The sequence below is a fragment of the Aspergillus steynii genome (assembly GCF_002849105.1).
Source record: "Aspergillus steynii IBT 23096 chromosome Unknown P170scaffold_1, whole genome shotgun sequence".
Classification (NCBI taxonomy): Eukaryota; Fungi; Ascomycota; class Eurotiomycetes; order Eurotiales; family Aspergillaceae; genus Aspergillus; species Aspergillus steynii.
In genome coordinates, this window is record NW_020194398.1 from 1066239 (window position 1) to 1088506 (window position 22268).

The 22268-nt window shown below is 49.6% G+C and overlaps 9 protein-coding genes and 2 non-coding genes across 11 annotated transcripts; 3 read left to right on the forward strand and 8 right to left on the reverse strand.

Annotated features, from left to right (window-relative positions):
• The first annotated feature begins 1107 nt into the window (after positions 1-1107).
• Positions 1108-2917, forward strand: P170DRAFT_431706 (uncharacterized protein). The gene has a single exon (XM_024848101.1). It carries the CDS (start codon positions 1327-1329, stop codon positions 2812-2814), a length of 1488 nt encoding a protein of 495 aa, XP_024709264.1. The 5' UTR covers positions 1108-1326; the 3' UTR covers positions 2815-2917.
• Positions 2918-3022: 105 nt separating this feature from the next.
• Positions 3023-4186, reverse strand: P170DRAFT_469440 (uncharacterized protein; the record flags this gene model as incomplete). The annotated part of the gene is made up of 2 exons (XM_024852632.1): positions 3023-3518; positions 3588-4186. The coding sequence occupies 2 exons, from the start codon at positions 4184-4186 to the stop codon at positions 3023-3025; spliced, it is 1095 nt and encodes a 364-aa protein (XP_024709265.1).
• A 716-nt stretch (positions 4187-4902) lies between these two features.
• P170DRAFT_t33 lies at positions 4903-4974 on the reverse strand. The gene has a single exon. It is a non-coding gene; the product is annotated as a tRNA-Glu (tRNA).
• A 132-nt stretch (positions 4975-5106) lies between these two features.
• P170DRAFT_504829 (Zn(II)2Cys6 transcription factor) lies at positions 5107-6865 on the reverse strand. Its single transcript, XM_024854240.1, has 4 exons — positions 6735-6865; positions 6006-6656; positions 5580-5936; positions 5107-5525 (listed from the first exon to the last, which is right to left on the reverse strand). Exons 1-4 carry the CDS (start codon positions 6839-6841, stop codon positions 5234-5236), a joined length of 1407 nt encoding a protein of 468 aa, XP_024709266.1. The 5' UTR covers positions 6842-6865; the 3' UTR covers positions 5107-5233.
• Positions 6866-7087: 222 nt separating this feature from the next.
• P170DRAFT_346896 (uncharacterized protein) lies at positions 7088-8842 on the reverse strand (the record flags this gene model as incomplete). Its single annotated transcript, XM_024843594.1, is given in 4 exon segments — positions 7088-7944; positions 8037-8435; positions 8496-8710; positions 8724-8842. 4 exon segments carry the CDS (start codon positions 8840-8842, stop codon positions 7088-7090), a joined length of 1590 nt encoding a protein of 529 aa, XP_024709267.1.
• Positions 8843-9963: 1121 nt separating this feature from the next.
• On the forward strand, positions 9964-13131 carry P170DRAFT_396969 (uncharacterized protein; the record flags this gene model as incomplete). Its single annotated transcript, XM_024846147.1, has 3 exons — positions 9964-11926; positions 11982-12966; positions 12999-13131. 3 exons carry the CDS (start codon positions 9964-9966, stop codon positions 13129-13131), a joined length of 3081 nt encoding a protein of 1026 aa, XP_024709268.1.
• A 153-nt stretch (positions 13132-13284) lies between these two features.
• Positions 13285-14866, reverse strand: P170DRAFT_469444 (terpene synthase family protein; the record flags this gene model as incomplete). Its single annotated transcript, XM_024852633.1, has 9 exons — positions 13285-13351; positions 13411-13634; positions 13699-13732; positions 13803-13892; positions 13956-14115; positions 14173-14367; positions 14426-14444; positions 14511-14634; positions 14697-14866. The coding sequence occupies 9 exons, from the start codon at positions 14864-14866 to the stop codon at positions 13285-13287; spliced, it is 1083 nt and encodes a 360-aa protein (XP_024709269.1).
• An 898-nt stretch (positions 14867-15764) lies between these two features.
• P170DRAFT_431708 (4-hydroxybenzoate polyprenyl transferase family protein) lies at positions 15765-17235 on the reverse strand. Its single transcript, XM_024848102.1, has one exon. The coding sequence runs from the start codon at positions 17094-17096 to the stop codon at positions 15819-15821; it is 1278 nt and encodes a 425-aa protein (XP_024709270.1). The 5' UTR covers positions 17097-17235; the 3' UTR covers positions 15765-15818.
• Positions 17236-17321: 86 nt separating this feature from the next.
• P170DRAFT_t32 lies at positions 17322-17394 on the reverse strand. Its single transcript has one exon. It is a non-coding gene; the product is annotated as a tRNA-Lys (tRNA).
• A 585-nt stretch (positions 17395-17979) lies between these two features.
• Positions 17980-19680, forward strand: P170DRAFT_442161 (putative rhamnogalacturonase A; the record flags this gene model as incomplete). Its single annotated transcript, XM_024850440.1, has 5 exons — positions 17980-18013; positions 18283-19055; positions 19127-19179; positions 19229-19351; positions 19398-19680. The coding sequence occupies 5 exons, from the start codon at positions 17980-17982 to the stop codon at positions 19678-19680; spliced, it is 1266 nt and encodes a 421-aa protein (XP_024709271.1).
• Positions 19681-20418: 738 nt separating this feature from the next.
• P170DRAFT_372592 (uncharacterized protein) lies at positions 20419-21878 on the reverse strand. The gene is made up of 5 exons (XM_024845207.1): positions 21287-21878; positions 20962-21209; positions 20818-20911; positions 20690-20762; positions 20419-20637 (listed from the first exon to the last, which is right to left on the reverse strand). Exons 1-5 carry the CDS (start codon positions 21453-21455, stop codon positions 20478-20480), a joined length of 744 nt encoding a protein of 247 aa, XP_024709272.1. The 5' UTR covers positions 21456-21878; the 3' UTR covers positions 20419-20477.
• Between the last annotated feature and the right edge of the window lie 390 nt (positions 21879-22268).

The window sequence follows — 22268 nt, forward strand, 5'->3', positions numbered from 1 at the left end:
ATACACTATGATTGTTTTAGCTGCAAGCTGTATTAGAGGGATGTGCAACAGCTGGAGTCAAGGCTCTGGTCTACAGGAATGTGCCTTGCGCTATCTTACCTGTCTCATTTGACCACTCCCAGAGCCCTCAAACGTCATATGACGCCTTATCCTAAACAGCAGGCTGAATCTACTATGCGACCGTCTACGATAGAATACGACCCAGCGCATCAGGGAGGATATTTCCATTTTCAGGCACTCCCAACTCCTGAACAGACAGCCATGCTTGTCGGCTTGGCGGGGTAGTAAATGAGGCTATTTTGGTGGTTCAGTGGGGTTTAGAGGGCTATAATAAAGTTATTAGGAAGATTTTAGGGAATTAAGGATGTAAACGCGTTCGAAATAGAGCAAATAAGTTAATGTGTAGTCCAAGGAGGTGGGGTTACAGAGCACGAGGCTCATTAAAAGGCGAATGATTTCAGTGTTATCTGCCGATAAAAAGGGCATTAATAGAGTAAGCTGCCACTTTTTCGTAGAAACAAAAATTAATTATAAATTTTTAAATTCACATGGAAGTTGTAGCTTGCTATTTCCCCATATTGGAATAGGTTAAGGCTCATTTAATGTTTTCATCATAAAGAATTACCGACACAAGATGTCGAGCTTGAACACACAACCCATTGATCGCAATCAGAATCAAATTGAAACCGATCCTCAGGGTCCCTGTGTGAGCCCTATGGACATGAACAGTCCCACAATCCACAATACACCTCTTGTGTGCATCTCCAAGAAACGAAGGTACCCACGGGGCACGGAGTCCGAAGAAACCCCGCCTCCGAAGCAATCAGAACCACGCTGTGTCCAACAAGACCCTCCCAGATCGGAAATTAATCCCCTACGGAGTAAAAAGACTCCAACGGTTAGACATTACTAATGACGAGGGGACCACAGTCACAAGAACGCCATCTCCGCCAAGAGCCGCCGTCCCAATCAGAGGGCAGGAATCGTTCGGATCTTGCCGCTGAGTGAGACATCGCTTATTGATACAGGAAGAGTGGCGACTGCGGTTGTTGGAGGAGTGAAAAAAAAAAATGTTAATATATGAGAAATGTTCCATGGACTTCTGACGACTTGGGCCTGAGGGAAAACTTTCTTTTTTTTATCAATCTAATCAATCAAATCAATCCTCTTGTCGGTCATCTTATCTCGGCGTGTGATTAGACTTTCGAGATGGCGTCAGAATCAGCCGATTTGGACAAGCCGAAGGTGGACGTGCTTGAGTCCAGTCGGGTTTATCCAAGGACCAAGCATGAGGAGGTGACGGTGCCGTTGTCGGTGGTGGATGCAATGGTTATGCACTATGGTCCGTCGTCGGCGGTTTGGTTCTTCGAGGGCGACGGACAGGATGATATCGAGAAGGTGGTCGCGCAGTTGAAAGAGTCGCTACAAGTCACGCTGTCCGTCTTCCCTCACTTCGCTGGTCATCTTAAGATGGTGGAATATGATCCGAATGGCGATCACACGAAGCGATACGCCCGACTTGAAATCACATACGGCGCTGCGACCGACCCCGGCGTGCAATTCAACACGGCCAAATGCGACCAAAAGCTAGATGATCTTATCCCCAGCCACGAGAAGCGACAGGATCCCGCAAATCGAGCCTGGGGTTCGTCTAGTGCCTACCCTGCCTTCTTTCTGCCGGACATGTCCAAGCTTCCGTTTTTCAGAAACGCACCGAAAGGACCGACGCCGGCGGCGCTGGTTCAAGTCACGAAATTCGCCTGCGGTGCGGTCGCGATCGGTTTGATGATTACGCATCCCCTGGCTGATGCGCACACGCTGGCTATGGTGGCCCATCGCTGGTCATATGATCATACCGTGCTGTTCTGCGACGCAAGCTCCACGTTGTCCGAGACCGTTGTCTCCCCTCCTGCTCAACCTCTCTACGAACCCCAGCTGCTGGACAGATGTGCACCAGGCGACATCGACGGAACGACGCCGGACCCGTCGGTCCTGGAAAGATCGCGCAGCTTACCCTCTCTGCGACACGATAACCTGTGGCCCGCAGACGGTGATGATCCCGACCGCTTGCTTCCTCCGGGATTGACTCGCGACATGATCACGTCCCCAGGCGTCAAACCGCCCATGGAAGATTGGGACTTCAACGCGCCTATCTCGCATGTTAAACTGCATTTCACATCGGCCGAGACGGAACGAATTTGGCAAGCGGCCGGGAAAGGCGTAAGTCGACACGACGCAATCCTCGCCCACGTGTGGCGAGCGGTGAACAAGGCGCGCGGATGGAGCGATGACGATCGGAACGTCTCGCTGCATGTTATCTTTGGACTGAGGAAACGGCTCGGTCTGCCCAGTTCCTTCGTGGGAAGCCCTATCCTCAGTACGACGATCACGACGACAGGAAAGGAGGGAAGCGGCGGTCTGGCGGTGGGTGATGTGGCACGAAAGATCAACGGTACTTTGGCACTGTACACGAAGGAGGCGCTGCAGGCACGTATCTATGATCTGTGCTTCGAATCTGCGCCGCAGCGATTCTGGGAAGGATTCCTCGGCGCCCGGAATATGATCTTCACCAGTTGGGCTCACTTGAATCTGTATGCGGTGGACTTTGGGGGCAGATGGGGCAAGGCGCGGTTTGTCGATATCAAAATGCCGGACTTGGATGGGATGATCTGGTTGATGGAAGGAAGGCCTGCGCTGGAGAAAGATTCCGCAGGAGAAAGGCATTGGTGCGATGACGGAGTCGATATCTCGATGAACATTGGACGTGACGCTGCAGAGCGTTTGAAGGCCGATTCGACATTGTGGGCGTGGTAAGGAATTTTGCGACGAAGAGCAAAACGACTGTTAAATGATTGGGATCCGCTGGTTCTAGACCTAGAAGTGCCATAAATAAATGGAAAACAAAAGCCATCCAGCCATGTGGAATTATTCCAGACCCACTGACCGTGGAAACGCCCTGTCGATCACGCTTCGTAGCGAACCAACACTCCAATCAACAAGAGGAACCGATAAGGAAGGGAGATCACCACCCTCGCGGATAGAGATCCACTCCCATGACGAGTTTGTACCTTTCCTTTTCCGATAACTTGCTCCGTCTCCATACCAAGTCTTCAAAGTCCCCAATCCAGGTCCTCGGGACAGCAATCTCTAGGACCCTCCATTGCCGGCTTTGACCCAGACTCTCCCAAGGCCCGATCCATTTCCATTCTGTATCTTCCGACCACTGTATTTCCCGTTGTCCTCGATTCGGTAACCCAGCAATGGAGAGCCGGAGGTTCTTCAAATTCGGAAGCGAATGATGAAGCAGGTCGAAAAAGCTATCGTAGAAAGTTTGAAATCGCCTTTCCATCTCCGGCGGCCCTTTGGATGCGCGATAGATATCGATCTCGATGCTCATGGACGTGATCAAGGAGAGGTGGTACGGAGGCATGATCCGACAGAACCGGAAAAGCTGGTCAATGCCGTGCGTGAGGACGAAACAGTTAGACTGATACAATATCAATACCGATTCTTGATACCTAGCGCAATGAGTCCTGTTAGTGTCTGTATCTCAATTGGCAATACTAATTGCAACCAACGAGACTCACGCTCTCCAGCAAGACGTCAACCAGCCCATCGCATGCAGTTTGTATTCAAACCCTGGTTTCACCCAGGCGCTCGAGCCCAGCTCCAACATCGCCTCCTCCGCCCCCGCATACTCCGGACACACGAACGGGTCGGATTTATCGGGACAGTGTTGGGGGTCGTCGCACACGCGGTACCACCACCGCCAGCGTCCCTTTCGCGGATGGTAATCAAAATCGACATGAATGCGACGGTTTCCCAAGAGATAGAGGTAGATCAATTCGCGAATTTCGAGCGGTAGAGAGAAAAAGGCGCTCCGGTCCTGGACATTGATCTTCCGGGTTGCTCGGTCGGGGTCTTCGCCCAGGCATCGATAGTCGGGAGGAAGAACGGGCAGTAGACGGGAATTGGCGCGGTCGCCATAATTGCGACAGGTCAAGACGTTGATTCCGATCGAGTCGATGATAGCACGTGACCAATTGGGGACGGTGTTGAAGGGCGCCGGAGCTGGAATCGGGCGTGGTGATGCTGGCGGTTGCGGTTGTTGTTGTCGCTGGTGCGGTTCGGGATCAGGGTTGGAAGAGCGATGAAACAGCCGGTGCAGGAAGCGGGAAGTCACCATGATGAGAGTCATGGGGTGTCATGGCCCGTGGTTCTGAGCTCATTGTTGGGAGGCCAAAACATTGATGGAGATGCGAGATGGAGTCGTGTCACCTTTGTGGTTCATCACAAGGCTGCGGCGGCCTCAGGCTGCAGCACCTGACAACTCACTGGATTATGTCATCGCCTGGCCGACCAACAACAAACCAACACAACAGTTCTTGGAAGGAAACAAGGGAATTGAACATCACTAGGGACATACTAATAGGCCGAAGAAAGAGCTTCTTACTCTGTAGTAGTACCGGTCCTCGGAACACTGATCTCCAGTGCTCCACCCAGTCCCTCTGGTACTATATCAAACGAGGTTTAGTTCCTGGTTGCTGTCGGCCGTCGGGAGTTGCACCCGCCACACCCTTGCTGAAATACTAGATCAAAAATGGATTCCTGCGTCGGTTGGAGACGTACTTGTGATGTATATGTACAAGGCGGCTTTAAATTCATGCATTATGCATTATGTCGTGGCCCCAGGATGTTGGTTGCCGTAGCAGTTCGTTGCCGAACTATATATTCTCGAGCTGATGATGTTCATACGGAGGTTGTAGCTTGGCCGCGTGTTTGGGTAAGAGGAAGACTTGAAAAGTGAGGGGGAGAGGAAAAAATAAAGAAAGAAAGAAAAAAAGGTCCGCTGCTTTAAGAGGGTACAAAAAAATGTAGAAAAAAGAAATGAAGAAGTAGTTATTCCGATGCGGGGAATCGAACCCCGAGCTGCCGTGTGAGAGACGGCGATGTTAACCATTACACCACATCGGATGTTGTTGAAGAAGCAGCTGATTAATGGTATCATGAGGCAGAGCCACAATAAAAGGATATTTCTAGCCATCGGGCTTAAAGTCCTGGAGACGACAGCGCAGAAACACCTTAGTCAACATTAAATACAAAATACTACATGACTCTGCTCATAATAAAATCCAGCAAATCTGTTGTGCCTCGCATCGAGCTCAAACATATATCGCTTTGGAGTGTCTCAACAAAAGTCAAATCTGGAGAACAACACTAGCACCATGGCTGGTTAATGCAGGGATTCACGCATTCGCTCTTCCGCGCTGTGCAGCTTGCTATCAGTTTGCCAATCTTTCTGCTCCCGTACGTATGCAAGCGCGGCTCTGGTCATGTACGAAAAGCTAGGAGGGATTATATCCGGTGGCGGGGTGTGGTGAATCTCGATGATGTCGAGGACCATTTGCGCTATAGTATCGAGCGCTGCTTGGGACTTTTGATATCGGCTTTGCAGCGTCGGGTCCTGGGAAACGGGCACATGGCCCAGTTGCTCTATAACGTGAGAATGTAGCTTCAAAAGTGTCCTATGTTTGTTAGATTTTGGAAAGATGTCTAGAAAACGATGGTCCCAGACTTACCTGATTGTAATGGCAATTGATTGGCAATATTCACTCGTGATTTCTTGAGAATAACATTGCCGCATGAGCTCGGTCAGAAAACCTTGGATATTATTGTCCAAGGTTTGGAGCTGAACGAGTTTAGAATCAAGATCCGGGATCTCGAAGCTCCTGATGACTTTATCTAGGAGCCAAACAGCCTGGACGGAACGATCAAACCCGCTAGAATTGCCACCGGGGTATATGGCAGTTGTAGTCAAGTAAGATAAAGGTGAACCATCCTGTCCTTGGTCCCCGGTGCCTGAAGGGAGAATGGCGTCATTCGGTATTGTGGTGATAAGGGGTTGTTCCTGAAATCCCACTTCGCAGAAAAAGGTGCTGTAGGAGGCATTGAATTAGCAATAGCCACTAGCACGGCGAAAAAGGCACCGATATGAAGGGATTTACCGCTCGCATATCACAATTCCCCACCAGGTATTGACTGCTTCTGCCCGTGCTTGCGCATCTGGATCAGTGTGGGTCTCCATGGGGCGGCAGTTAAGATGCATTCGGGCGGCATAAGCCATGCGGGCACACCCTGCAATTGCGTCAAATGCCTCCTCTGGCCGACGATTTGTGTAATCATAAAGAGCTAGCAAGAGGCGGGATTGGATTAGAGAAATGCAGGGTGGGTTGGAGCTCTGAACCCGGGAAAGCAGGGATTTTGTTGCAAGATAAAGAGCTCGGTCTTTTGTAAATGCAGGGGTATCGCCATCGGCAGTCGACTCTCCTTTCGATGACGACGCAGTCAAACAGATCGTCAATAACAGAGTAGAAAACCCAGCGGATGGAACGGCTCCCAGCGTTATAAGATTGCTTTGGAAACGCGAGCGCGAGACAATCGGCAGATAATTGTGAGGACCCTGGAAATAACGCACTGTGAGATCATCGATGAATTGGCCTGTCTCGTGAATCATCTGAAGGACTCGGCGATACAGGTTCGCATCTGCTGCAGCCGGTTCGGGGAATGGACGTGATGAAAACAGGTCCAATGAAGAAGGATAACTCCCATGGTATTTGTCCCGCCCCGATAACAAAAAAGAGCAGCGCAAATTCTTCCTAGTAGAGCATTTGTCTTCAGTTTCTGGTCCTTGCAGTATACCCAACTCCACCGTAGCGTAGCGGAGAATAATTTACCTGGCGCAATACCCGCATCGAGGCATCGTCTTATCACATTTCTTCTTGCGCGCTTTGCAGGTAACACAGACCTGCACTGCTTTTTCACGACCGTAATCGGCCGACATGCTGGATTTTTGAGGGGAAAATCAATGGCAGTCAGTGAGTTGCAGGAGACCAGGAGTTGCTCACTTTATTGTTGGGTGGCGGGTCTGTCGGCAGTGGCGGCCGCCTCTAATCCTAATAAAGTCTAGTCTGTCGGATGATTCGGGGGCCGTGCGCTGATCTTAGCGGCCTTGTGTCCTCAGGCAGAAAAGGGCAGAAATAGGCAGGTCCGATGGAGTTTCCACGGAAAACAAATCATATTCAAACCCTCAAATCATCAACGGCATACCATCCATATGATGAGCTGTCAAAGGTGCATGTCCCCAAACATCGAGAGATCTATCCACTCTATCTGAGATTTGCAGACTCCTGTTGGCAAATGTGAACAACGCCTTGAATCCAGGAGTATCAGGATGTCTCGTGCTCCGCACAATATGTTCGAAGAGAGCTGCGACGTAGTCTATCTGTCTACCCCACGTGTGATGGTCCTCGTATATAACTAACCCGTCGAGAACGCAGAATACTTGCATTCCAGGAGGTACCTGCAGGACTAACTGCTTGAACAACTCGCATAGCGCCTTCAGATCGTCATCCCGACAAGCTTCAATCCACTCATGTGTAAGGAACCCCAGGTCTGGATCGGGGAGGCTTTCATGCGACAGGAGCTGCGCAATTAAGCTGCGGATTAGCCCGCTGGGGCCGGTGACATTTGGGTCTTCTTGCGCATCGTGGCTATCGTAAAGATCGGCAAAAAAGGATAAGACGATTCGAGACGCATTTCGGCGGAGGTTAAGTATAAAGCTTGCGTCCAAGATTGACATGGGTGTGATCGTATCTGACGAAGCACAGTCCAGAAATCCATCTGCTAGGAGCAATGAGGATTGGGGACCGTGATACCAGTTCACAAATTCATCCATTTTGGTCAGCCACCATATCTGTCGGAGAGACCACTCGGGATATCTGCTAGCCTGCTGCAAGATGAAGTCTAAGTCCGCCAATGCAGATGATGGTGATACGCGGAGGAGACCCAGGAGCTCTAATTGTGTGATGAGTGTGCATGGCTCAATCTGCGGTGGCTGGGTGTCTCCTTGCGAGCTAGATGCATGGCTGTAATAGCTCGCGTTCACTGAGTAATTTCACCAATTAGTACATGGGATGCCCAATCAATCAAACTCAGAATAAACCTACTGTTATTGGATCCCTGGGGATCAAAACTACCAGTCTGGTTGTTCGCATACTCTAGTTCTTCAAATCCATAAAGGAGAAGAGTCTGCGCCTTGGCCCCGAGCTCGTTGGCCTGAATAGCACGTTCCATCTTGCGGAACTCATTGCCAAACTCCGTCTTCATTGCAGCCACAATAGCGGGACCCAGAGCAACAATAATTGATTGGATCTCATCAAACCGATTGCTAAATTTATCAAGCTTAGTGTTTGCCTGGGTTCCCAGTTGATGGGCTTCGGCACTGTGATAAGCGACTTCGCTCCAAAGTCGGTCCCTCATACGCGAAACACGTTCCTTCAGAGTCGCTATGTAATTGTTCCACTCAGAAAGTATCTCATCAACTTTCATCGTTTCGCGAATTTTGAAGGTCATGTGGCTTCTGACTCGAACATACCCTGAAGCGAAAGCAGTGAGTCATGGCTCAAGCAAGAAAGGGTCAGAGAAATGGTCCATACAGGCTGGCTTGCCTAGAAGTATATCAACCAGTTCCGGCATACGATTCAGAAGGGTGACGTGGAAGTCCTGTCGAAGCTTCTCATCTGCTTCGGTGGGCTTTAACAGACCACAAGCGAGGTTAATGGATAAAATGCTTCCGGGGATACTTTCGAATGCTTCAAGAATCTTGTTCCGGTTCTCTTGGCGCTTTTTTGCGGTCTGTGAAGGAGTTAAACTTCATGTTGAACCGATTCTTTGGGTATTCGATCATTACCTCAAAGGCTATGCCCAGCACGCCCTTTATCACTGATAACCCATATTCAGATGGTATTAAATCGGTCATCTTGAACGCAAGTTCCATCCCCATAATTGCATGAGACTGATAGTGTCCTCTGGCTGAGTACTCGTTCTTCGCGTCGTCAAGTGTCTGGAATACGGTCTCCCAAGAACATTCCGAGAATGTCTGCTCTTCCGGGCTACAATCCGCATCATGGCTTTCCACTATGTCTTTCAGATGCCTGGTACATCTAGTTAGCAAGAATACGCTATGGTCATGAAGAGGTGGGATTCATTACTCGAGCGCCCCTTGCTCTGTTGGAATGTACTCCTTTCGCTGCGGATCGTATTGACTGTCCACCGCGAAGGCAGGATGACGCTCCCCGCCACGTTTCTGTATCCATTCCTTTGCTTTCTCGACACTGCTCTGCACTATTGGTTTTGGAGCTGAGCTGCGGTGGAATAGTCCTTTCATTCTGCGATCGCTGGTCGCGAAAGTTACTGTATCCTAAATAAGTACTTGGATGTGAAGAGACAGCAGGACATGCATGGTGTCTTTCGACTGCTCACAATATTCCTAGTTAGCAATGCGGGGGAAGGGCAAAAGGATTGAAGATTCCAGTAATGGGTAATCCTATCAGCTCAAGCATTCACTCAATTCCCCAGAGTCCGATTCGTGCAAGTCCCAGACTGCGTGGCTGAGGCGCAGTAGCCTCGGCCTTTAAGCGCCATCCTCGTATGCAGTCACAAATACCTTGTCAACTACATCTATTAGTCCACAGTCACCTTATCATCAAGGTAAGCACTATGACAGATTGAGAAGGCTAGTGTTGACGGCGGGAGTGATCATTGGCAAATTCACGGATCTTCAGTGTCGATGCCGTTTCGATTAGAGCGTGGTTGAGGATTGCTTACGACGCCCATTTCAGCTCACTTCAGCTCTTGAGGGATTCTTGGAAGAAGGCTGGCTAGCTTACAGGTTCTCCCATGGCTTGATAAGGGGGGGGGGGGGGGGGGGTTTGAGATGGTTCCCGCCTTAGCTTCCTGTCAAAGCGCGACGACATCTGAGCTCTACATCGAGCTGTCAGCTTTTCAGACCAACATCTTCCTCCCCGCTCACTACCAAGCTGTCCTGCTTTTCTCCGTGGTCACTTTCAATCTACGTTCACCATTTTCCTTTCGCAGCGGCGACGACTGGATCAGTCAACAACCATGGACGCAACTGAAGCAGTAGTTACATCAAACGCGGCATCGGGTGTTGAAGAAGAGGAACGAGACGCCTCGTCCTCATCAGAACTCGAGATCGAGGAGATCAACGATCAAGAGGTGCGCGAAACAACCGTAGGAGTACGGTACTTCAACTATCGCGGCTTTACCAACCGGGTTCAAAATGACGGCTGGGATCACACCATTGAGTGTCTGATGATCGGCTCTAACCCACGGGAGGAGATGATGGAGGAGATGAAACGAACTGAAAGGCGCAGCGACGGGGATCGAACGAAACCTGCAGAGCAAACAGGCACGCCGGCAATGATATCAGACCGTGCCGACGGCATCGGCGAAAAGAGAAACCTCTTTAGAGTGCGGATCCGGTCCGCTGAGATCCTTCGTCATCTCGCCGAGCTCGCCGACTGGAGCGCTGATCTTGGATCGGCATCGAAAGAAGACCTCGTGTTCTGCCGCCCGTTTCATGCCTTTTATTACTACCACAGGGCCATGAAATCTCGGCTTTTGATGATGAAGTTGCGACATAAGGACGATGATGAAAATGCTGAATCCAAAGCGATATCTGAAATGCAGCATTATGTCACCATGGTCGAGGAGCTGGTTGTCCCCTTATGGACTCAGTTCGATGAGCCTAGCAAGTCAACCCCGAAGAAAGTGTCCTATGAAGAAATCTCTTTTCTTTTTCGGCCCGGGGAACTTGTTTATGTTCCTCCCTCTCAGAAAACCACAAGGGCACACCATCAATCCGCCATTCAAACCCTATTCCGAGGGTATTTCTGCGTTCCTTTGGACGTGTGGTATCAGCTGTCGGAAGGAGGCTGGAAAGACCCATCCACAGGGAGAAATAAGTGGTTTATGTACTGCTATGACTACGATGGAGAGGGCTTTCGAACTGCGTGGCACACGGTATCGTTTGACTACTTTCAAGGGGAGCGGGAAATTACTTCCCTGAACTGCTATCCGCTCAAGTTCCACCCTAAGCGAGACCGTATCCTTGAGGAGCATATAGAGAGAGGGCGGAAGTTCAAGGAGATTGCCCAAGAAAATGTCCAACATCTTTACTACTCTGGATGGAATCTAGCGACTGGGATCTTTGAGAAAGAGGATCTAGTGTTCCCTGAACCGGAGTATGTCGAAAGCGAAGTGATTATTGACATCAAAGAAGCAGAACGCCATGTCCCCGAGTGGGTGAATCGAGAAGTTCCTGAGATCGGGTCCGAATGGACAAATTGGGACAAGGAAGAAATCTTTTTCAGAATCTGGGAATTACAGGAAGAAGAGCAACAAGACAATGGCCTGGGACGGTGCGTTGTATTGAGAGGCCACTTGGTCATGCGAGAAGATGGAAGTTATTATCAAGAAGCAACACGGGTCCATGAGAATAGCCCCTTCTTCCGAAAAGATGGTACGATCTGTTTCAAGGAATGGGGAAACGAGGACTTCGCTCTATTACCCAGAAGGCTGTTTGGGTATGTCCTGCGTGAGAGAAAGTTTATGCGACTCAACGTGCAGAACCTGCAGTCTAAAGCAGAAAGCGACAGAATCACGTTGGACGACATCCAGATCAAAGATAGCCATAGAAAGATCGTCCGGTCTAGCGTCTCCTCACACTTTCTACGGAGTTCCCGGAACAGATCGGATACAGTCCCACGGGCATATAATCCAGATATCATCAGAGGAAAAGGACGAGGGCTGGTCATTCTTCTCCATGGAGCCCCCGGGGTGGGCAAAACTGCAACGGCAGAAGCAGTGGCGCTTGAATTCAACAAGCCCCTTTTCCCAATAACGTGCGGTGACTTGGGGATTACGCCGGATGCCGTTGAGGAAACACTTAAGCGGATTTTCCGATACGCTCATTTATGGGATTGTATCCTTCTCCTGGACGAGGCCGATGTTTTCTTAACCCAACGAGATCGGTTCAACATCGAGCGCAACGCTCTTGTTTCAGGTACACAGTTCCTCGCTTGCCACAAACATTTGTCGGTTGGCTAATTTTGCGACAGTGTTTTTGAGAGTTTTAGAGTACTACAGCGGGATTCTCTTCCTGACCACTAACCGAGTCGGAGCGCTGGATGAAGCATTTCGATCTAGAGTTCACGTCAGTCTCTACTATCCTCATCTAAGCTACACAGACACCGAAGCCATACTCTGCAACAACCTAAGGCGACTTCCCAGAGCCGACGCATTGCCTGAGGACGAAACTCCCGGAAGTGATTATATCCAAGTCATGGATGGCGAGATCATTGACTTCATCAAGGACGAGTATAGCAAGCACTATCAAACTCACCGGCGAGGACCCTGGAACGGTCGCCAAATCCGGAATGCTGTTCAGATCGCCTCCTGCATCGCATTTCATGATCAAAAAGGCGGCCGCAAGAACCTTCCAGCTGTTCTCACCCGCGAACATTTCAAGACTGTGCATGAAACCATGACCGAGTTTGACGGGTACATGGCCAAGGCGCAACGAGTGGACCAGACCAAAATGGCTCACATGCAAGGCGTTCGCTATGACCTTTACGGAGAGGATGGTGGTGATCAGGAACCAGTCGAGTATGAAGGATTCGGGGGTCACGGACCTGAACCTCAATCTGCGAGCAAGTATCCATCTGGACGTGGAGGAATGGTGACCAGCAATAGAGGTCGAACAGTTCCTCGCCCAGCGGCACGACAACAGCCTGGTCCATCCAGCGGGAGATATTCGACTACCGCACAGCCTGCTACATACCGCTCAAGAGGCCAAGCTCCATACAATGTCACTTCGCAAGCATATGACGAACTCCACTACGAAGAACACGCAACGTTTCAGAGAGAGCCTCCTGCTAGAAGACTTAGCACCAATGACCCGTACTCTAGAGTTCAGCGTCGTGGGCCCCAGCGAAGCAAGCAAATTGAGAACCAGGATGATATGTATCCCGACCATCCAGAACATCTGTCAGAATGGGCAGATGAGAACGACCACCTGTCTGAGCGCGAGGATGATCCACAGATGTATGGCACTGGTAGTGACTATCAGAGTCAAGCGCTCCGCGATCAATCTCCAGGTCAGCACAACATGCCCGGAAGGTCTGTTGCAGGTACACGCGCCCACCAAGTCCAAGAGAAACAGGCCAGATATCGGCAAGCAGGGCCTCCAGTTCCAGCTGGATAGCCTGAAAGTCCTTTGTCATATTTCATATAGTAGAACCAGTCTTTACATGTAACTCAGCTTTTTTGCTTATCATAATGAACTGTTCATCCTAGAAACACCACAAATCCTGAAAACATTCAAACTCGCAACATCGCTTGCACTGATCATGCCTCGATACATCAAAGTGTGGCGGTAACTTCCTGGGTTCCTTCAAACACCTTTCCGAAATACCGTGGCGCAGAATAGCTGAAACAACTCAGATCAGATTTCAATTCTAACTGTAGAAATGGACGCTCATCACTTACTTCCATCTTGCCAATGCGCTTCGAAAGTCTTTCCATGCCTGAATAAGCCTCCGCGTCTCGCTGAGATGCTCGTCCGGGACCAAGATGTAGAGCTCATTTTCTAATCTGCAAATCTCGTGAAAGCTTGTACGGATCAAGGCGGTCGCCGCGTCAATGCCACTCTGGGCGGAGCAGGAGTTCTTATAAACGAGTAAAGGGACGAGACTGTCCAAGTGGCCGAGGTCCTTTTCGCATGATAAGAATTTGGCTCTGGAATGTAAATCGCTGAGGGTATAGGAGATCGCCTACAAATTCTTTTTTCAAAGAGAACATGTCATTGTCACTGGATGGGCAGGGAAGAATGACGGATTAGCAATCAAATTGTTATCGAAGGGGCCAGTGTTGGTGTTTACATGGAGATCATGATGTTGACATGCTTCATCAGCTCTTGAGTAATGTCAAGTTCTAGAATCCAACGCGGGAGGTCGATATGATCCGTGAAGCTGTGTACAAATTAGCCTTGTGGGGGAACTTGTATGTTTTAACCAAAAGCCTCCGGTGCTTACACGCATAGTGCAAGTACTGGATAAGCACCTGAAGTGTGCATCCGTATTTCCATGTAACTGTCGATATCGACAATCTCTCCTGCATCAACATAGTCCACTGACTTCACTGCGGCATTGATGTATTCACAGATGTAATAATATATGTAGTTGATAAGGTCCTCTTTTCAGATAAAAAGTCAGCAACAACTTTTTGGTTTGATGAAGAAGGTAGGTGTACTGTTTTTGAGTTCCTGCCCAATCTCATAACCAATTTCGTAAAAGCCTTTTATGAGGGGACAACTAGAGTCAAATTTGCCGGGATCGAAATTCTGACGATCCCTACAGAACAAAGACTCTGTTATACACTTGATGGCTTCATTTCCGTAGTGCTTGCGTTCAGGCTTCATGTGTTTGAACTCGTCATAGTCGAGAGCTGCGTTTATTTGTCTTAGCGGCTGGAGTGAAATAAATAACAGCATGATAAAACGCACCGTCATCAAAGGCGAAAAGCTGTGCGGTATAGGGCATCAGCTGATATCTACAAAGAACACAAGAAATTGTTGAACTTAAACTCACCCAGCCAATGTATTTGGCCGCGACACAAAGTTCTTCCAAGCCTGCTTCTGGATACCCCAGCTTCGCGAAGTAGACAATGCCTGCTTTTTGGTTGATCTCCAATATCTTCTTGCTAGTAATTGATCTAAATGGTTGTAAGCCTTTGGGCCAATTGACCTTATTGTGAACTTAATCTCGAGCTTTCACCTGCGTTGCCATTCTTGCAGGTCGGTATCTACACTCTCGTCGGGACTTTTGTTGATTCGAGGCTTCCAGCCTGGAGAAAGGCTGAGCAAATCTGGAATTTTGATCTCTTGTCCTTTGCATTGGCGGATTATACTGGCAACAGGGCTATTGGCTGGAATGAATTGGGTCATCTTGTTGTGCGTACAGGATTTGTTGTCGTAGATTGAGGAATCAATGTAGCCTAAATTGCAGACTTAGGTGATGATTCATTTCGCTCACAGGAGCTAGGACTTGGATTTATAGCTCGAAATATCAGAGATCAGACGGCTTAATACGCTTGTTCAATAAATTGAATCTAACTTAGTCACGCCACAATCCAGTTACTAACAAGAGAGACTTGCTTAGCCTGTGATGTAAGCCCTTGCTTTACCCAAACGCATGAGGCCCAATTTGAACTACTTCAAAAACTCGTAATACGTGATTTGGCCTTGTGCGTCGTCAGTCTCCATGCATGTTGTGATTTTCGGAAGCTCGATTTACATTCTTTGATCCTCAAGGGGTCATGAATGCTTCTATTTAGTTCCCCACATAAAACCCTGCATAATACCGAGTCCCAAACCACTGCGCGACACTTGAACACCTTGACCAAGCAGTGTATAACGTCGCCGAGTCAAGATTTATGACGTTGAGGGAACCGGATCCCGTTCACATGTCAAATCACGAGGTTGCCCGTCCCTTACAACAGAGCTCCTTACTTGGAATTGCAAATCGCAGTTGACCCTGGCGTCATTTGCAATGAAGGGAGGCAGAATAGTCGATCGCGTGTACCGGATGAACGTAAGATGTCAGCGGCAGGGCCAAAAAAGTCTTACTGCTTCACTGAGGTGTCTCCTAACAAAGATGAAATAGGTCATTTGATTAACAAGCAACCCTTCCAGTTAACAGGAATAGTTTTTCCCAGAGCTTTTGAGAATTGAACTCTGCTATGAGAGGTTACTTAGTAGTTGCCCCTACAGCCCTAAGACGTCATTATACAGATGTCCTTCGTCAATTATCGTCATGTGCAAGGGTTATGCAGAATTATGAGATTCGATGGATTGAAATAATATACAGCGTATCAAAGCCCTCTAACAACAAACTAGTTTACAGTTCCTCCTGCACCTTAGGAGCATCTTCACGACCACTGCCATCAACATCCTCACCATACCACTCCAGATACCGCGCCAAATACTCCAAGAACAAACCCATCGTGATTGCCCCACCAGTGAAATAAGACCCATACCGGAACCACCACCAGCAGTTAGACGGATCCCGAAGCTTAACCCTAGCCGTCATGATGGCAAGAGAGACAGCCGCGCCTCCGCAGCTCCCAGCGTAGAAAAGAGGGCCCGCGCCCGCCGCCACGCCCGCCGCCGCAAGCAATCCCACCTGCGTAGCCGCAAGACCCGACAGCACCGCTTTCGCGTTCCCTTCGTGCCGGAGAGCAATGGACTTGACGCCCGCCGCAACGTCGTCCTTGATGTCCATGTGGGCGTACACCATATCGTAGAAGACCGTCCACGCCGCGCAGCTCAGATACAGAGACGTGGCAGCGGCCAGGGCGGACGGGTCACTGAGCAGATCGACGCCCATTGCTGGAAATCCCATCCACGCGCCCCACGAGAAGGTCAGGCCCAGGACGGCCTGCGGGTAATCTGTCACGCGCTTGGCGAGCGGGTAGGCGCCGACGAGCAGCAGGCTGGGCACACCGTAGTAGAGGCACTGCGTTGGGAATTGGAGCAGAATGCCGAGGCCAGCGAGGAGCTGGGTGCCGGTGAAAATGACGGCCTGGGGCGGAGTGATTGCGCCTCGGGCGATCGGGCGGAATTTCGTGCGCTCCACGAACGGGTCGAAGCGTCTGTCGAGGAGGTCGTTGACGGCGCATCCGGCGCCTCGCATAATCAGGGCGCCGGCGAAAAAGAGCCCCGTCGTTCCAACCACCTGCAATGGGGCGATTGGGTGTTGAGCCACCACGGTCGCTAGGAGAGTCGAGAACGCACAGGGGAAGAACAGGCAATATGTGCCGATGGGGTTTTGGAGCCGGAGTAGCTCGGCATAGGGGATCCAGGTCTTGGGGAGATGAGAAATTAGACCGGTCTTGGGTGGCACGTAGTGATCGAGCGGCTTGGGTGACGCTGTAGTCACGCTACGCGTCTTCGGGCCTCGAGAGACATAGAGAGACTGCGACTGAGGTTGAGGTTTGGTGGTACTAGTGCAAACGGCAGATTGCTGGTTCAGTGAAGCTAAAGAGTAGCGCGGTTGGGGATGACTCCGGACGCGAAAGTCGGACAGATTTCTGCAGTACGAGATACCTGCGCGCGGTACTCGGGCATGGCAGCGAATTGACCCTGCGAGAGTCGCCGATGGAATCGGAGGAAGCATTCTGTTGCCGACAGCCTAGATCTGCCCTGAATCTGGAGACGACAGGGACTCCATCCGCACGTCCGTCTTATTTTTGTCATCGCGCACGTGACCAGGCCGGGGCGCGCCAAGTGGAGCGACCCGCCGTTCCGATGTCTTCCTGGCCACAGATTTTTCTTCTCAGGAACATGGTCGGACAGAAAAAAAAAGTCAGAAGCAGGAGCAGAGAAAAAATGCAAAAAGAACAGCCCAACGCGGGGCTCGAACCCGCAGCCTTGTGATTAAGAGTCACACGCTCTACCGATTGAGCTAGCCAGGCGCTGTTGTTGAAGAGCATTCGTACTAAGTGTTTTATAAAGCAAGCCTTACTAATAATCGACATTCACCTTTCGCTGCCCTCAGTTCAACACATTTTTGCTAGTCCCTTCTTAATATTGATACCTGTATTCCCTATAGATTAGCTTTTTATAACTAGGAAACCTCCTGTTATACAGAATTAATTATAAGCAAGAAGTTTCTATGAGTTAACGCTGTTCTGGCCACCCTCACCTTCATGCTGCGGAAATATATAATTCAAGCATCACGCGACTGCAGTGCTCTAGACCAACGATTGGGCCTGTCAATCCTGTACTGGTATAAAGGAGATAAAATAACTGACATCATGGATTTAAATAGCTCCAGGACCATGTAAATGTTCTTTATCCAGGACAACTCACCGTGGTGACTGGCATCTTAAGAATGCCAAGCCTCGGTGTAATTCACTCCGAAAGGGATCAGTTTAGGGCACAGTTGGAGCCAGTTGGAGCAGCTTAAAAAAAAAAAAAAAAGCTCTACTTTAAGGAACAGAGTCAAATTCGAACCGAACCCAAGAAACTCAAACACAACAGAGAGAACACATACACCCATGACGAGGGTGTTGCTCTATACTAAGCGGACTCGTCCATCCATGACAAGCTCTATGAGATCACACTGCATTGAGCTTGCGGGGTTGCGAAGATCCCCCGGATAAAAGCCCCTTGCTTCCCAAAAGACAGCATTCATTGACATTAGAAATTCTCCAAAGTTCAATCCAAGCTACCCTGGAAGTCCAAAGAAAGGATCCCTCACCGCGTAGACACAATGCTCTTCTCATCGCCCCTCAACCTGCTACTATCATTAGCCCTAACCGTTCTCACCCTCCCACACTTATACAAAGCCGACCAAGCAGACAACACCTGCACCGTCATCCCACTAGGTCACGGCCGCGACGACGTCCCCAACATCCTGACCGCCGTGGAAGAATGCGGCCGCATACCAGGAGGCCGAATCCTCCTCCCAGAACCCTACACCTACCGAATCAACCAGCGTCTAACGACCCACCTGGAACACTCCACGCTCTCAATCCACGGAACCCTGCTCTTCAGCGACGACATAACCTACTGGGTCAACAATTCCTACCGCGTCGACTTCCAGAACCAGTCCTCCGCATGGCGAATCACCGGCCACGACTACGAAGTCAACGGCGGCCCCTCGATGGGCGGCATCGACGGCAACGGCCAGCTCTGGTACACGTGGGCCAAGGGCGGGAGCAATGTCTTCGGCCGCCCGATTCCAATGCATATCTATAACTCGACGCGGGTCGTGGTTCGGAATATTGCGATTCGGCAGCCGCAGTTCTGGGCGGTGTTGGTGGATGAGTCGAGTCATGTCTTGTTGGAGAATTTCTATGTGAATGCGACGAATTCGGACTTTTATGCGGAGGAGGATGCGGTCTGGATTCAGAATACGGATGGGGTGGATACGTTCCGGTCGGATCATGTCACGGTTAAGGACTGGGTGTATGAGGGTGGTGACGATGCGGTTGCATTCAAGGGCAATTCGACAAATGTGGTGGTGCAGAATATGACGGTTTATGGTGGCCCCGGGATTGCGTTTGGATCTCTGGGACAGTATCCGGATAGGGTTGATATTGTGGAGAATATCACGGTGAGGGATGTGGTGGTATGTTATTCTCCACTGGTGGTATGTTATTCTCCACTGGTGGTGGGGAGTGTATGTGCTAATTGGAATAGCTTCAACCGTCTTTTCAGCGGGCCATCAACTCGGGGATCTACTTCAAGAGCTGGTATGTGTATTGAGTGTCGTCTGAGAAGACAAAATCTGATGCGCAACAGGATCGGAGTCAATTTTGGCAATCCTCCTAATGGAGGTGGCGACGGACACGGTTATCTCCGGAATGTCACCGTGGAAAACATTCAGTTCAAAGATGTACAAATGCCGATATATTTCGACACCTGGTAAGTTATATCTTTATAGTATGTTCGGCCTGTCTAATAAGCGAAGTCTGAGTTATCTCTACGACCAAAACGTCACTCAATACTGCGACACATCGACTTATCGCTTCGACGATATCCACTTCAAGAACATAACGGGAAATGGACTGGCTACTCCCACGGATTATCCAGGAGAAAACATTACCTTTGCAGTCTCGGTCATATGCTCTGAGAAGGCAAAGTGTGGTGATATTACTTTTCAAGACGTCGACATCAGTTTGCCGGATGAGTATGAAGGGAAGTCCGTGATATGTAAGAACGCGGAGGTTGACGGGCTTGAGTGCAATGTTTGAACAAGCTCATTCTGAACCTCAAGCCCTATGTGGATTGGGGTCTGATGGAAATCAGGAATGAGTCTTTACATCCCGGGAATATTTAGTAGCTTAGGCCTTGATATCCCAGTGGTAGTAATACGAAACGAAGATATTATGAACTTTAACCAGGTTAAATGCACCGAAAACCTTGTATTTTCGTGGAGTAGATTATGGAGCACATTCTTAAATTCTTAGATCCAGGTACAGATCCAGCTTTCTCAACACAAACTAGAGATCGTGGTTCAAGATTATTGTTTCCATAATCCTGATTTATAAACGAGCCGATGCTCTCATTGGACTGATCGATGTAGTTTAGTGGGCCCTTAGGAAGCGCATCAGGATTTGTACATGCTTAAGGTCGGTAGTGGATACGGCATCCACATTGTGCCTGGGTCCCAAACTTGTTATCTGCGTAGAATGAAAAGTAGACTGGAAATTGGGTCCGAAATCAGTACACCCATCCGGGTTCTTCTATTGGGAATTTGGTTGGATCTTAATTCTGTCTAGCCGAGAAAGCCTTCGAAAAAGACAGTTCCACCGACCATTCCTAACATGAACATTTCTAAGGCACACAAAAATACAAGGGGGGCTGAACGTAGAAAATATGCAAAGAAAACAAATCGTATATCTATAACAGGATGTAAAGACCATCAAATGAAAACAGAAAGCCCCAACATTGAACAAAATATTATCTATCCATATCGTATACATGACAGTGACATACATCATAAACCTAGGGGTATCACGGGGTAATGGTAACGGCTATTATACAGAATCTAAACAGCATTTTCGGGCTTGTTTTCGGTCATCTCACCACCCTCAGTGGCAGGGGCATGGGGGGCTTCGGTGTGATCCTCTTGCTCCTCCTGCTTGCCGAGTTTGGACTTCGGCCCGTATCGGTCGTCGTGCTTCTCGGAGGCGAAGAGGATGAATGTACTGTTTGAAGGTTAGCAACTGAATCGCTCAGAATCTGGAAGGCGAATCGTACCTCAAAGTCGTGAAGATCCATCCGGGCCACGCGAGAACGACCGAAGCTATTGCTTTAGGATTGGTGCGGTATTCTATGGAAGTTAGTTAAGCGAAATGTCAAAAGACGTGTAGGATGGATGAGCATACTCAGAGATGGCTGCTTGATGGCGTCTGCCCAGTATTCGCTGGCGGTGGCAGGATCGGTGCCTTGGATAGATGCACTGCGAGTGGCAGTGATGATCTAGGGAGGATTAGCATCGTATGTTGGATAGAGATAGGGATGTCACTTACAGTCATCGTCAATGCTGAGCTCAGCATCATGATAGATACCGTGACCGCACAGATCTTCCATGCCAACCGCACACCTCTGCTCTCATGCCTCTCGGGCCAGAACAGATCGAAGAAAAAGGCACCACCGAAGATGAAAGCGACTGCGACTCCACACCAGATATTGTACGAGGCGGCGCCAATGAAATCGTTGTTCCAGACATAGATCCCGGGGTGTTTGCCTTGGATATCACTTTGTTGGTCGACATAGTCTGATGGAGAAGATAGGGTTAGCAGGTTGCCCCATGCGATGCCTGGGGCCAACATCCAGGCACCAACAGGAACGTACCTGACAAGGCCGCTGTGCCGGTGGACTCGGAACACACGCAACAGATCATGGCAAGTTGATAGACTATCATCTTGGTTCGCCGCAGATGATACGAGGGCGTGAACATCCACGAGCTCTTGAATTTCCACCATTGGATCTCATTGAGGTCCAGGCCCCAGATAACAGTCATTTTGGCGATGTGGCGACAGGGAGATTCGAGGAGGACGAAAAATAACACAAAATTGAAACTAAAAAGTAGCGCTTTCCCCTAAGAACCAGCAGTGACAAGTTGCCGAGAAGACATGACCGAAGTTGGAAATCGAGGCCTTCAAAAGGGATTCCACCGGTGGCCAGGACTGACGTGACAAACGGGGAAGCCAACATCATCGAGTGAAATATCTTGTTTTGTTACGGTCGACGATCGGCAGCCGGTGACGTCAATGCCTGGATTCAAGCCTCAGGCCCCACTCCCACAGGTCGATCCGGACTGCATCGGCTGCTCCCTCTGCTTTCGCTTGCTGTCTTGGGTCAAGGCTTGTCTCGATCTAGACATACATTCCTACTTCGACGAGTGATGCCAAGCACATGTGCATGCAGCTTAGCTGGCTCAAGGTTCGTGGTTCCAAGGCCGATGTTGCTTACTTTTGGCGGACCGTGGATCGGCTTCGGGTTGCACCTTAATCGGCAGGTGCCTCATTGTGTGGCATAATTCTTGATGATGTAATATGCATAGCACCGCATAACTAGTATGCAATCCACTTGGGGTATACAAAGGCTTCTTGTCTTCACGAAATCTCGTCAATGTCGCTCCAGCCTATCACCTACTGCTGGGAAACTGCACCTAAATGTCTCTCCGCATCTTCTATCCCCTTGCCGCCATATCCGCCCACGTTCTAACCCCCACATCGGGTTTTTTGCCACCGTGCACCAAACTGTGGCTTGCCCCTAAGTAATAAGCCGAATCAGGTTCCCTTCTACAACAGAGAAAAACTGAGTACATTTT

Excerpts from the sequence above, each read along its gene's own strand:
- P170DRAFT_431708 (XM_024848102.1), bottom strand. The coding sequence starts at position 17,096 with ATGCTTCCTCCGATTCCATCGGCGACTCTCGCAGGGTCAATTCGCTGC.
- P170DRAFT_504829 (XM_024854240.1), bottom strand. The coding sequence starts at position 6,841 with ATGTCGGCCGATTACGGTCGTGAAAAAGCAGTGCAGGTCTGTGTTACC. Across the intron at positions 5,937-6,005 it reads GGAATTGTGATATGCGAGCG|CACCTTTTTCTGCGAAGTGG; the intron begins GTAAATCCCTTC and ends TGCCTCCTACAG. Across the intron at positions 5,526-5,579 it reads TCAATTGCCATTACAATCAG|GACACTTTTGAAGCTACATT; the intron begins GTAAGTCTGGGA and ends TAACAAACATAG.
- P170DRAFT_431706 (XM_024848101.1), top strand. The coding sequence starts at position 1,327 with ATGGTTATGCACTATGGTCCGTCGTCGGCGGTTTGGTTCTTCGAGGGC.
- P170DRAFT_372592 (XM_024845207.1), bottom strand. The coding sequence starts at position 21,455 with ATGACTGTTATCTGGGGCCTGGACCTCAATGAGATCCAATGGTGGAAA. Across the intron at positions 21,210-21,286 it reads CGGCACAGCGGCCTTGTCAG|ACTATGTCGACCAACAAAGT; the intron begins GTACGTTCCTGT and ends CTTCTCCATCAG. Across the intron at positions 20,638-20,689 it reads TGGATCTTCACGACTTTGAG|TACATTCATCCTCTTCGCCT; the intron begins GTACGATTCGCC and ends ACCTTCAAACAG.